Source organism: Nanorana parkeri, unplaced genomic scaffold, assembly GCF_000935625.1.
Source record: "Nanorana parkeri isolate BGI_ZX_2015 unplaced genomic scaffold, ASM93562v1 scaffold1797, whole genome shotgun sequence".
In the NCBI taxonomy this organism is placed as follows: Eukaryota; Metazoa; Chordata; class Amphibia; order Anura; family Dicroglossidae; genus Nanorana; species Nanorana parkeri.
Genome location: NW_017308065.1, coordinates 157676 through 172547, shown reverse-complemented (window position 1 = coordinate 172547; position 14872 = coordinate 157676). Strand labels below are relative to the sequence as shown.

Sequence of the window (14872 nt, the reverse complement as noted above, 5' to 3'; positions counted from 1 at the left end):
TCCTTGCACGATGTACATTTTCTGTGTGGCATCGCTATCATGTGGTGATTGTATATAAATACGTTTTAAGCCATTTTAATCATGTCAATGATTATGTACCAATAAATGTCTATTTTTTTATACTGCGAGGTTTGGAATGTTTTTTTAAAAGCCCCCTTCCCTCTAGAGGTAGTTGCACACCTCTGAGTGGAATAGTTCTGTCTTTTACGCAATATATGAATGATATCGTTCGCAAAGAGGGCCAGTTTTACATTGTGAGTTCACAATTGGAAACCATGGAAAATCGAGGACGATTTATGGGAGCGAGAGAGATAATTAAAAAGAGGGGATAAAGGGCATCCCTGTCTTGTCCCTTTGTGTAGCGTGAAAGACTGGGGTATAGCAGTGGAGGTGAGTATACGTGCCTGAGGTGCAGTATACATCGTGTTAATAAAATTCAAAAACGGACCTGTAAAACCCATATATTGCATTACCATGGAGAGCCATCGCCAGTTCACGTTATCAAAAGCCTTATCCGCATCCAAAGTCAGAAGAGCCAAAGAATGCTTAGAAGGCCGGTTCAGGCGGTGGTCCTCCAGAGCCGTAAGGATTTTACCCACATGCAATACTGCCGAACGGCCCGCAACAAAGCCTACTTGATCAGGAGATATCAACTTCGGCAGGACAGCCAAAACTTGGTAGCTAGCATTTGTTTGGCATCAAGGTTCAGAAGTGAAATGGGGCGGTAAGAGCTGGCCTGTAGAGGGTCTTTACCCTTCTTTGGTATCAAACGAATAAAAGCATCGTTGAAGGTGGGGGGGATATTTCTGGTGGGCCACTATAGTGCTATAAAGGGCTTCCAACATAGGAGATATATCACTAGACAACAAGCAGTAAAATTCAGCGGTGTAGCCATCAGGACCAGGGGCTTTGGAGCAGGGAGAATGCTTGATGACTTTTAGAATCTCATTGAGGGTGATAGGACCATTGAGTGTGGCTAGGTCCTCAGCAGATAAAGAAGGTAGCACGAGAGAGTCTAGGAATGAAGTTCCTGATGACAGGTCCCCTTGCTCATGTCCGTAAAGCTTCTGGTAAAATGTACTAAACATTTTGCTGATAGAGGAAGGATCAGATTGTACCACACCTTCATCGTCTGGAAATTTTAATATATGTGAGGTGGCACGGTTACCTCGGGCTAAATTTGCTGGAAGGTTTACCTGACTTGTTGCAAAACTTGAATAGTGCCAGATCAGATGGGGTTCTAAGTATGAAGTCATGTTGGTATAGCCAGTGGTCGCAAACCTGTTTGGCAGACAGCCAAGATGACCGGTTAGTGGGGGAGGGGTCGTTTTTATAATTGAGATAAGATTGCCTAACGGCCGTACTGGCTTCCACATACTGTCTCCTGATCAACCTTTTTTAGCAGTAGCATAAGCTAATATTCTACTGCCTAGAACCGCCTTTGTGGTTTCCCAAAACAAGACAGGGTCTGAGACATGAGCAGCATTATCAGTCGCATAGTCATGCCACCATTGTTTAAGCTCTGCCTGAAACGCTTCAACTTTTGCCAGGTAGGCGGGAAGCTGCCAGATGGTGGGGTGACAAAGCGATCCTATACCTTTTAGAACCACCAACACAGGAGCATGATCCGAGATGACAAGGTCTCCAATAGTAACCAAATCCAATTTAGGCAGCAAGGAAGGAGAGGAAAAAAATAGATCTATACGGGACAGGGAGATGTGGGCATTAGAGAAGTGCGTGGAGTCTCTGTCCAGAGGATGAAAATATCTACACATGTCCGTAAGGCCAGTGGCTTCAATCCAGGTGGCTAACCGAGCACCTTGGGGATTCTGAGGAGGGAATTGGGGTTTAGCTTCCCAGGAGCGGTCTTCCAGAGTAGTCGGCACTGTGTTGAAGTCTCCACCCATTAGGAGGAAATAGGGGGGTTGGTGAGAATTAATGTGCGACAGAAGGTTGTCCAAGAAGGATTTATTGTCTGCATTGGGGCCATAGACGTTCCAAAGATCCAGTGATTGAGAACCCAGTTGCAGCCATAGCAGGGACCATGTGCCAGTCTCCTGCTCAAATCGATGAGCGGTGACTGAGTTAGAGAGGGATTTGTTAATGAGGGTAACAACCCCCGCTGACCTGCCCATAGCCGGTGCACCAATGGTCGTGCCAACCCAGGATTGTTGCATACGGGGTATATCAGCAGCCTTAAGATGGGTTTCCTGAAGGAGAGCAATATCTACATTGAGCTTTTTGAGATGGCGTAGAATTTGGCATAGTTTGTTGGGTGATCTCAGTCCCTTAACGTTCCAGGTAACTATGTTCAAGGTGGGTCCCATATTCCCCATGAATAGCAGAGTATAATGTGTGTTGAATGCCTAAGGTGAGAGTGGGCACTTACGGGTGCTCCCGAACAGAGGGGAAAACAATTAGGTGGATAAAAAGAATAGCAGACTAGCATCCAGACCCGGAGCATCATTGTTATAGCAGAGCCCAGGCCCTGAGGAGGGGAGATCCTATCCCCTTTGGATAAGTTCAAGCCTTCTTTTTCCTAGGTGGGCTTTTAATCGGGGAGGAAAAAGAGGTGCTCCCCGTGAATCCAGGAATCTTTGGGCTTGAGCTGCCGACGTGAACCGCCATCCAACTCTGTTCCTGTAATTATTACTGCACTGAAGCTTGACTTGTTTTGCATTATAACTATCAATAAAGGAGCAGTGCATGGTTCTTGACAATGACAAGCAAAATCCTCAGAAGATGATGAGTTATGTAATGTGATTGTCTTAATGTATGCTTACTGTATTGTATGTGTGTTTTTTGTTATATTTTGAAAATCTTTAATAAACATTTAATATGAAAAAAAAATAAAATAAATAACTATCAATAAAAATTACATGCTAGAAAAATAAATATGATACAATTTTCATGTGTGTTTTTTACTTTGTTTTAGCTCTGTGCTCATTGTATATCACGTAAGTGGTTCTATGTGGGTAATGCTTATGTTTATACTTGTCCCCATGTTGTATGGTTAATAGACGCCCATGGCGAGGTTCTAACATGGGTTACACCATGTCCAGAGGGGAGGTGATCTACCTGCCACACGTGGGTGGGGGTATTCTGGGTCTTTGGGAGTATTGGGGTTGAAGGGTGAGCCATTAGGGCTCCCCCCTCTCCCATCCCATTTCTGACCTGATCTCTCCTGATTTGGGCATACCCATATGCCCTGGCCGTTTTCCCTCTCCTCCCCCCCTTTTTGGGGAGGATTGATGGATCAGTCATGTGGGTGTGGGCGGGGCGTTGAGACGGGGGTGGATGCACGTGTACCCATGGTCCGAGGTTGGCCTGAATCCATGGAGGCACGACTATTGCGGAGGGGGCCTCCACTTTTTGTCCACACGCTGACGTCCCCTTGAGGCGGGGCGAGCGGACGACGCATGACGTCATGTGTGCGCCCACGACGTGTGGGGTTGCACATCTTCCAGGGGGGCATAAAGGGAGCAGGCTCTTCAATGCCATTTGCCACTCTGAACGAGGGATGCCCATCCATGATCAGTATAAAGTAAGAGGATTAATAATCACAAAAGTTAATCCTATAACATCTCCACAAGTCTCCACAATCTATTTAGCAGCCAAAGTTCTGCTTGTATGCAGTGACTGAACTTCTTTCAGCCCGAACATATGTCTACAGAGGGATTTTAGGAAATAGTTTGCAAAATTTAATGAGGCTGTGCCAAAAGGGAGTAAACATAACTGGAAATAATACAATTACTGAGATAGGTTTTCCCTGAATGATCAGGCATTTACATTTTCCAGCAAGAACGTCCCTTGACGCATAAGGAAAGTACAATATTGGAAGACAAACAGATTGCACCAGAATAGTTTCGAAGACGGAAATACACACCAGTGTGGAATCCTGTTTACATTCAGCATCCTGGATTTATACAAAGAACATGCACAAATATAAAAAAAAATATTGTATAGAAATATTAAAACACTAGTAAACTTAAAATACAACTACTATAATTTTAAATGACTACTAATACCAGTCGCAAATCCGTATGTAAAAATGATCATATGTGAACCAAATTAAAGGTACTGCAAAAATAAATGTCACTTATTGTTCTCAGTTAGCTTAAATTTAGACTAACGTCTTATAATAAGATTACTAGTCAGCTGTATGCAGCAAGCACATACAGTAAATACACATCTTGTAGGTAACATCTTGTACGACCTGCTTGTCAAATTGCTAAGAGCAAAAACACTCGGCTTTGTGCTACACCAGCAAAATCCATTGCAGAAAATATAGAAAATTAGGGACTCAAAGGAAAGATTCCAAGCATGGTGGTAAAACCCCCAAAACTAGTGCTGAGTTTTATTGCACTGTATATGGCAACCACAAGAAAATCTCTTCTATGAAAACAACCATTTCAGTTACCTTCAGTAAGCATCTTAAAAAGCTTAAAGTAAATTGTATTATGTATTCAGCCAAATGCATTTTTAAAGAAGATCAAAGAATGTCAGCAATATTAAAAGAGAACTATGGGGTAAGTGTTTTTCCCCATAGTTCTCTTAAGGGTCAAGGGAGGACATAAACTAGCATCATCTTGTGACCCAAAGCTCAGTATATCGCGAGCCACAGGAAAGGTCAAAGGATATCTAGATTACCCAAGCAGCCTGTGTGTTTTGCCATGAGGAGTATTGAAAGATGGACATCAAATCTCTGTTGTAGAGATAGTTCAGTAGTAAGGTAGGGGGTCCATGTTTCAAATAATGTTTTAGTACAATGCTGGTTACATTTGGTGTCTAATTTATCTAACAACATAAGGCGGTATAGGAGATTATGGAAAAGTGGGAGTGACAGAGGGTTAGATGAAATCCAGTTAGTTAGTATAGCTTTTTTTTGCTGATAGTAGGCAGAAGTGTTCCCAGCAGGAGAGGGACAGGCCTAGGCTCTGCTTCAGACAGACCATTTTTGGAAGGGATATTGAAAGAATGGTAAGCCTTATGGACAGGGACGGACTGACCTATCGGGCATTGCCCGAGGGCCCGCGGCCGGAAGGGGGCTGGGGCAAGAGCTGCCGACAGTTGGCTTTGCGGCTGTCCGAGTGCATGGATGGGGGCGGCCGCCAGCCGGTAGACAGGGTGCGCACCGCTCCGCAAAATCAACACCGCTCTTGCATTAAGTGGTGTAATGAGCCGTGTTAGGATTAATGGGCGGCAATGAGAGGCAGGGAATGGGCGGAGCTAGTCGGCTCTGAGCTGGAATACAGCATTTGGGAAGCCGTCTTGTGCTCCACTGATTCGCTCAATATGAAAACCTTCAGAAGAGAGCGGCCGGGCAGTGGAGGGGACACAGGACACCTGGGCAGCCAACAAAAGTGAGTCTCTCTGTTCTGGACATTGCCTAAATTTACTCTGACACACTGACATTAGAGACTTTACAGTGACTGACTTTAGATAGACCTGAAAATGTATGGAGAGCAAATATGTATTGTTTGCGATACACTGGACTCATCCACTGCAGCAGCGTAACAACTGCGGGGACCGACAGGTGCATACAGTATGCACAATACATCACTTCCTGCATTCGGCGAACTGAGAGGAGATCAAAAGGGAGTTTGTATACTGAACTAGCTTTGATCTCCTGTCACAGAGCCGTGCCGGTCCCAGCCGCATCGGGCACAGCGGATCCCGGGACCGGCAATGACAGCTGCTGACACAAGCGATCGAGCGTCTTTAGAGACGCTCGATCGCTTGAGTGTGTTAAGCTCCCGGCCGCCCGTGTAATTACAACGGCCGGGAAGCTGCTCGTCGGGCTCCGCCGTCCTCTCACACAGACGAGTGGATTTTGCGAGCCCTGATGATTAGTGCCTTTTTACCCGACATGACCCCGTCTTTTATATTTTACCAAAAAATTGGGTAATGTTTTATAATTTAATATAGGGAAAACTGTTTTTTTTCAGGTAATTTTTCCTTATTATAGTAAAAAAAACTCCAGTTAAAGGAGAACTATGAGGTGAGTGCTTTTCACTCACCTCATAGTTCTAGCTGACCTGTGACAATGACATTGTCACAGGTAGGCTCAGTAGATCGGGAGGTAAGCGAACACATACCGGCGTTCACTCACCTCTCGATCCTGTCATGGCTCTTTGCCGTGACAGGGGAGGGGCTGGATTCCCCCCTCCCCCCCAGCGCTAACTGGCGGAACGGACGATCTACTCGTCCAGCACTGGCGTCCACTCGTCACAGACGAGTGGACGAGTGCATTTTTCGAGCCCTGTATATATATAATGTATATATAATATATATATTTACATACACACACACAGTATGTGTGTGTATACATATATTTTTTATTTTATTTTCGGGGGAGGTGATGTAAGTGGATACTGGCTGGGAAATGGGGGAATGAAAGCAGGAGGTTTGTGAGGGCCCATCAACAAAATCTTGCGCAGGGACCAATCAGTATTGAATACGGCTCCGCAATAGGTGACCAAGCACAATTCAGCAGGCAAATTATGCAGAAACTCGTTGAGGTTGAGTTCCCCACTCGTTGAGGTTTGCTGAGGACCCAGCAAACAGTCACCTGATTAGAGACCCACCTCTCGCTCTGGTGTTCCTGACGTGAAGTTCATGTATTGGAGGAGGAGTCCCACTGCACAACCTCTTCCAACACCGTTAAATTCTGTACCCTCTGCATCCCTCTTCCTACAGTGTTCACCTCTGCACTCCTGCCAAGCAGCATAGGAAGGGGGTGCAGATGTGAGAAGCATTAGTAAAAGGTTGCAGGGGGTGCAGAGGTGGACAATGTAGGCAGAGGGATGCAAGGAGTGCAGAGGTAAATGATGTAGGAAGAGGGATGCAAGGGGTGCAGACGTGGACACTGTAGGAAGAAGTATGCAGGGGGTGCAGAGGTGGGCAGTGTAGGAAGAGGGATGCAGGGGGTGCAGATGTAAGCAGTCTAGGAAGAAGGATGCAGGGGGTGCAGAGGTAAGTAGTGTAGGAAGAAGGATGCAGGGGGTGCAGAGGTGGGCAGTGTAGGAAGAGGGATGCAGGGGGTGCAGAGGTGGGCAGTGTAGGAATAGGGATGCAGGGGGTGAAGAGGGGAAGATGCTTGTATTAGGGATGAGGGGGGGGCAGAGGGTACCATTGTAGGAAGGGGTACATTGTAGGAATAGGGATGCAGGGGGTGCAGAGGTGGGCATTGTAGGAAGAGGGATGCAGAGGTGGGCATTGTAGGAAGAGGGATGCAGAGGTGGGCATTGTAGGAAGAGGGATGCAGGGGGTGCAGAGGTGGGCAGTGTAGGAAGAGGGATGCAGCAATATATATGCGGTTGGGGCTTGTATGTGGGCGGAGCACAAGGAGCCCCATACTCTCATATTGCCCGGTGGCCCCATGTGTTGTCAGTCCGCCCCTGCTTATGGATGATTTTAAACTGGATTTGTCTCCATGATTCACTAGTCATAGACTTCCTAATTTGGATCCAACTCTGCTCAATGACAGATAGTGTGTCTTCCCGGAGAGAGATGAAAAAAATCCGCCCAGCATATGTCTTCCACGAGCATATGTCTTCTACCTAGGAGAGGGAGAGGAAGTTTGTGCCAAGAATGCATTTCTTGTATTATTTTACGGATGATTGGGGTATAGTTGAGAGAGTATAACTCTGTTGTGAGATGGGGAATAATGATACCCATGTATGTGAGTGAATGAAGTCTCAATTGGCAAGGTAGAATAGAATGTTTAAAGTGTAGAGATAAATTGGGAATCTCAGATCAGAGGTAATAATTCGCATTTATCTATATTACGTTTAAAGCCGGAGAAGGATCCCAATGTATATATACGATTCAGAATGGCTGGGAGTTGAGTAATCGGGTCAGAGAGGAGTAACAATGTAATTGACAAACAGTGCTTTTTTAATGTCAATTGGGCCTGCACAATATCCGTGAAACAAAGGGAGGGAAGATAGAGAACGGGACAGGGGTTCCAATGCCAGATTAAATAGTAATGGGGAGAGAGGACAGCCTTGTTGAGTGCCTTTGTGTAGGGTAAAAGGAGGTGACAAGGCAGAGGAGGTGTAGATTTCGGCAGTTGGAGGAAGAGTAAATTGTAGAGATAGAATTCAAAAAAGAGCCCGGGGAACCCAAGCGCTGCATGACTAATGATAGCCAATTCCAGTTAACATTGTCAAAAGGCTTTCTCCCCGTCCAATGCCAATAAAGGCCATATGACGTGAAGAAGAGGCAGAGAGATGTATCCCTTCCAAGGCAGTATTAATTTTTCTAACATTCATTACCACTGAGCGGCCAGTCACAAATCCGGCTTGGTCTGTAGAAATATGTTTGGGAAGCACGGCAGCCAGTCTGTTAGCTAAGATTTTTGACAATAATTTTGCGGCTTGATTTAGTAAAGAAATAGGGTGATAAGAGCTAGGGAGAAGAGGGTCTTTACTTTTTTTGGAATCAATCTTATATAAACAGCCTGAAATGTAGGAGAACATTGTTTCTAGGTCATAACGTGGTTAAATAGAGAGGCCATGGTGGGGGTAATTTCATCCAAAAGAATTTTTACAAATTCTAAGGTCAGACCATCAGGACCCAGAGCTTTGGAAGAAGGGGATAGCTAAATGGTCTCTAGAATTTCCTGACGAGTAATTTCAGCGTTGAGAGATTCCAGGTCCTCAGTAGACAAGGAGGGAAGGGATATGGAATCCAAGAATGAGGAGCCAGCAAGCAGAATAATAGTATTTGAATCAGAGTGTGTCTCACCCTTATCATCAATCAAACGAGTTATATGTGTCATTGGGTTGACCCCTCTGGCCAAATTCGCTAGTAATTTCCCAGTTTTATTTCCAAATTTAAAGAGGTCTACTTCTCTACGAGAGTGGATTTGCATGTCAAGTTGAGAGATCCAGTGGTCACAGTTTTGTTTAGCTTGGAACCATTCTAACCTATTAGAGGGCTTGGGATTTTGTTTATATTGAATATAAACCGATCTGGCTGCCGCGCAAGCCTCAACATACTCCTGCCCTGTTAATTTCTTTTGGGAGGAAGCATAAGCCAACATTCTACCTCTTATCACTGCTTTCGCCGCTTCCCAAAATAATACATCATCAGAACAATGTTCAATATTATAAAGACATATATTCTCGCCACCAGGAGATAAGTTTGCTGCAAAATCAGGGGGAGGACCAATTCTATGAGCCCTCTCCACTTTGCATGGCGAAGTGAGATCCAGTGACTGGGGGATAATAGTGGAGCAGAAATTATGGAGATCAGTGGGCTTTATCCGCTTTATCCATTCTTGAAGGTCCACAAAACACAGATTATTCCTGCATGCTCGATTTTCTAAATTGTCGACTTTGTCAGATGGAAATTGCATAGAGTTAGAGGAATTGTGCTTGAAACATTGGAAATCAGCAGCGTGATCTTCAATGTCATTGACTCTCAATTCCCTGGCCCGCATCCGGTTTGTTTAGGCCTTAAGAGCAGTGCTGAAAGATCCCATATGTTGTTGTATGGATTCTGCTATTTTGGAGGCAATATCTGATCTCAGATAGGATGCCACTGTCAAGGCTAGTTTGACTCGCCCTCCAAATCCCCAGCAGTCTCGTTCTACGGCGCGTACTCCAACATCATTTTGTTCGGGTCCCGATCGATTTCCGGCTGAGCTGATAAGGACTGCCGGGCCATTTGTGGATGAGCCAGGTATTTGTCCATGATGTAAGGAGGATGTGGAGATTGTTTCTGGGTTCAGCAGTAGTTGATAATAGGCAGTTAAATTGTGTGTTTATGGGGGCGGGACAGAGCTCTAAGGTATCCGTCTAGACCATCCGGCGCCGGAACCAGAAACCACCAACTTACATTTTGAAAAGTAATCAATGACAGCCTCCATATTCTCAGTTTAGGTGCAAGCACTGTTTTATGTGAAATTTTAGATCATTACGGATTCAAAAGAACAGGAAGCAACTTACTCTACGAGTTCTTTCAACATCTCCACAAGGAAGGCGCTTAACAAAATCTATGCCTGTCAATGGTGTTCCAGTTGGAGGGAGTAGAATAGATTCGTCCATCATCAAGTACTCTACATTTAGAGGCTTGCTCTAGAAGACAAAAATGCAACATTTACTTGGAATAGATCACAACTGTAAAAAGGTCAAAATGTGCAACATAGGTGTTTTCAAACTAATACTATATTATTCTTTCCCCACCACCCCACCATTATGGTAATTTACAATCTTTTTATGTTCTATAGGTACAGGAGGGAAGCATGTAGCAATGAAATTAAATAGAAATCAGGCTGTATTTTAGTTTGCAAAGTCAATGCAACAGTTTTTTAAATAAAAGCGCCTGCAACCTTGGGAAGCTAACTGAAACAGTTTTCCATAGGTCTGCAAGAAAATCATTACTGGAAATGGACTTATCCAGACAAGGCAAACCTTTAAACCAAACATGCACAATTAACATTTTTTTCTGTCACAGTGCTGGACGTCACTGGTTGTTAAGGAAGCTGTCTGCTACAGTAGACAGCGTCATTAGCTAACAGTGATGCTAACAGTGGGTGGAGCTTGATGGGGATTTCCCCATCAAGTCCTCTCTGCTGCTGGTTGGCAGCTGGCAGGTGCCATAGCCAGCCTGCTATTGGCTATGGCACCTGCACACTGCCTGCTGTCAATGAACATCAGAGCGTACCTGATCTGGGCAATTAAATCAGGCAGCACCTTTATTTGCATTCAGCTGGGGAATTTCCTGGTCAAAAGCTGAGTGGAGTCAGGCATGCATAAAGCTGAGTGGAGTCGAGCATGCATAATTGGTTGCTAGGAATCCAGCAACCCAATGCCCTAGCAACCTATGAACGAGGAGCTGTCAAAATAATGACCGTTTCCAATGCATATATGTCCCACTCTGAGGACTGGCATCTCTCTGCAAGCCAGATCAGAGCTGGCTTTTTGTTAAAGTGCATTTGGAGGTAGCAGGTGACAACAGCAGCTGTACAACATAGAAACCAAGTCCTACTGTAAGCCTATATTAACCCTTTCGCTGCCAAGCCCTCCGGAACATTTTTCAAATCAGCTGGCCAAGCCATTTTTGGGAATCCATGAAGTCTCTCATCCCTCCCTGGGATGGCTCCAGGGAGGGATGAGAGACTCCAGATGCCGGCGTGCCCGGTATTTTTGATAATAGCAGTCATCAGCGGCTTGTGAGCCGCTGATGACAGCTATTCATTTAAAGGGGACAGTCTGCTGAACAGTTCTACTATAAGCTTATAGTAGAACTGTAAATGCCAGGTCCGTATGGCATACGAAGCTGGCCAGCTGGAAGCACTTTTGTAGGTCCGTATGCCATACGTCCTTGGCAGCGAAAGGGTTAAAGAAACAGCTTCATCCTCACCACAGCTGCAAGCACTAAATCTGGATTCCAGATAGAAATTATGAAATCATACTCAAAAACGTGCCACACTCTGATCTTTACTTAGTGTAAGAGCTGTATGTGTTCACAATCCGTGTACTATAAGGCGTTTCATTTTCTAAGGCAAAAAATAAACTGTAAAATTTTTGCAGACTTTGCTTACGCCCCGAGTCTCAGTGATGTAAAAGATATATATGCTAAATTTCAAGAAGATTGGATAATATTTACAGGTTGCACACTTATCTGTTTTGTAAAAGTAGGCAAAAAATAAGATTTTTCAATGTTAATTACTTTTATTGGGAAAACCAGAAGTCACAAACTTAAAATACTATTAAAACTATACACTAAGATTAATAGGTAATATGATAGGCAAAACATGTGTTATATTAATCAACTTTGAACAATGCAATCCCTTGTTTTGTTCGCTTGGTGACGACTTTTCTGTGATGCTTGACTACCCTCAACAAGAATTGTTTTTGTTGTTCATCCCTGACCGATTCGTTATACTTTTTTATCAGAGCAATTCCTCTTTCTGCGTTATCATTGACAACCTTAAGAGCGTTCACTCGGGACTCGGGGCGTAAGCAAAGTCATATAAAAATCACATCTTTGGAAAAATGTAACACCCTAGTGTACTATATACTAAAGTGTGCAATAAATAGTGTATCAATAATCTACCATAAATCCAGCAATATAAACTCCAATCTTAATCCCAAGCTATAATAAATAATGCAAGGTGCTCTGATGAAATAGGTAATAAAGTGATGGTGCAATAAATATCAACAGTAAAATAGATTGTGTGTATGATACACACACACACACACACACGCTATAATGCCAAAAGTATTGGGACGCCTGCCTTTACAGGCACATGAACTTTCACCCTAGCGCGAGTATCCCGCGAGCTGTAGCTTGCGGTATACTGAGACGCCGCAGCTGAAGCGGATCCCAACAATTGTGCCGGGATCTGCCCAGCTGTGTGACTGACAGCTGGCTCTGCCTTTCGCTCACCTCCCGATCTACTGAGCCGACCTGTGACAGTCTCTTTGTCACAGGTCGGCTAGTGCTTTTCACTCACCTCATAGTTCTCCTTTAATAGCATCCCAGTCTTAGTCCGTAGGGTTCAATATTGAGTTGGCCCACCCTTTGCAGCTAGAACAGCTTCAACTCTTCTGGGAAGGCTGTCCACAAGGTTTAGGAGTGTGTCTATAGTAATGTTTGACTATTCTCCCAAAAGTGCATTTGTGACGTCAGGTACTGATGTTGGACGAGAAGGCCTGGCTCGCAGTCTCTGCTCTCATTCACCCCAAAGGTGTTCTATCGGGTTAAGGTCAGGACTGAGTCAAGTTCCTGCACCCCAAACTTGCTCATCCATGTCTTTATGGACCTTGCTTTGTACACTGGTGTGCAGTCATGTCGGGACAGGAAGGGGCCATCCCCAAACTGTTCCCACAAAGTTGGGAGCATGGAATTGTCCAAAATGCCTTGGTTTGCTGATGACTTAAGAGTTCACTTCACTGGAACTAAGGGGCCAAGCCCAACCCCTGAAGAACAACCCCACACCATAATTCCCCCTCCACCAAACTTTACACTTGGCACAATGCAGTCAGGCAAGTACCGTTCTCCTGGCAACTGCCAAAACCAGACACGTCCATCGGATTGCCAGACAGAGAAGTGTGATTCGTCACTCCAGAGAACACGTCTCCACTTCTCTAGAGTCCAGTGGCGGCATGCTTTACACCATTGCATCTCTCTCTTTGTATTGCACTTGGTGATGTAAGGCTTGGATGCAGCTGCTCAGCCATAGAAACCCATTCCATGAAGCTCTCTAAGCACTGTTGTGCCAATCTGAAGGCCACACAAAGTTTGGAGGTTGTGTAGCTATTGGCTCTGCAGATAGGTGGCGATTTATGCGCACTGTGCACTTCAGCCTGTGCTGACCCCGCTCTGTCATTTTATGTGGCCTACCACTTCGTGGCTGAGTTGCTGTTGTTCCCAGTTGCTTCCACTTAGTTATAACACCACTAGCAGTTGACCGTGGAATATGTAGTAGCAAGGAAATTTCACGAACACCTGAATCCAATGATTTGGAGGGGTGTCCCAATACTTTTGGCAATATAGTGCGTGCGTATATATATATCAGGTACTACATTAGGAGGTTCGCGTAGGTGTGAGGAAGGACGTCGTGGAGTGTCAGCCAGAGGGTTAAAGGCGGACAGAAAGTGTGGAGAAAGAAGGGACGAGGATGATTTGTAATATTGCACAGGAAGGCTGTCGGGACTCAAGCTTTTCTCTGGTTTACAGGCATTTCAGGGCAAATTCCAGCTCCTCACCAGTAATAGGGCTTTCAAGAGCCTGCGCCTGGTCAGATGGAAAAGGCGAGGGGCTAGAAGTTTGCAGAAAGGAATGAACTTAAAAAAGTACGGGTCACACGAGCCGACTGTGATAAGGGAGAGTACTGCAAGCGGAATAGTTTTTCATAATACGCGCACAATTGAGCTGCTAGGTCTTCCGTCTTAGAGTAAGGGACACCCCAGTGGTCATGAATTTGTTCTACTGTGTGGGTAACCTGCTTCTCTTTCAGCGTCCTGGCAAGAAATTTTCCATCAACAAGCTCTTTCAATTGGTTGCATAGGGAAGTTAAGTTCGTAAGGTCACTGTTATCCAGAGATTTTTTATGTGCCTGCTCTAAAGTCCTAATCTGGTCCGCTGTACGCCGTTGGTGAGCTTTCCTCCATTGAGTGTTCCAAGCAATAAAAGCCACTAGAGATCTTTCTGTGAAAGAAATAAATAGTCCAGACTTGAATACTTCTTACAAGGGGCAGAGTAAAAGGTAAAGTCCTTAGTGGAAGAATGTAGGGTTCTCCATGAGTCGTGTAGGGCAAGGGACGATAGGCTCCTCTTAATGGAGTGTAGAGAACAGAAAGGTAAGGAGGAGGATACAGATGAGGAATCCAAACACAGATAGAGGGGAACATTGAAATCACTGCCCAGGACCAGAAGACCTTTGAGCAAATTAACCACATTGGCTATGAAAGAAGATTGCCGTTTATTAGGACAGTAAACATTAGCTAGGAGTAATTATAATGTGATGTAGCCTACCTTTCAGGAAGAGGTATATGACTTCTGAGTCTATAAGTTCTTCATGTAAGGCAAAAGGAGCGTGGCAAGAAATAAAAAAAAAAAGAGACAACTTTAGCTTTCCGTAGCGGACTAGTAGAATGATATGCTACAGGGTATCTATGATTAGTGAGTTTTTGGCCAAAATGTGTTTCCTGAACAAAAACTACATGGGCCCTACACCGGTGAGCCTGATGTATGAGGCGGAAGCGTTTCTCCGGAATATTCAGACCATGTGCGTTGAGGGAGAAGAGTTTCCATGTTGAGGATAAGCAGACTTGTGGACCCGGGTCAGGAAGATAAAGGACATAAGTGAGGAGGAGAGACGGAGTGCATGAAAAGCAAAAGAAAAAAAAACATG

General features: G+C 44.7%; 1 protein-coding gene across 1 annotated transcript in view; it reads right to left on the bottom strand.

Moving 5' to 3' along the window:
- Positions 1 to 14872, bottom strand: part of LOC108799738 (protein CLEC16A-like) — a gene marked incomplete at its 3' end in the record, with an annotated part of 284697 nt that overhangs the window by 115975 nt on the left and 153850 nt on the right. The window contains exon 16 of the mRNA XM_018571638.1: positions 9957 to 10085. Within this exon, the coding sequence (XP_018427140.1) occupies positions 9957 to 10085 (129 nt within the window). The remainder of the gene's footprint in view (positions 1 to 9956; positions 10086 to 14872) is intronic.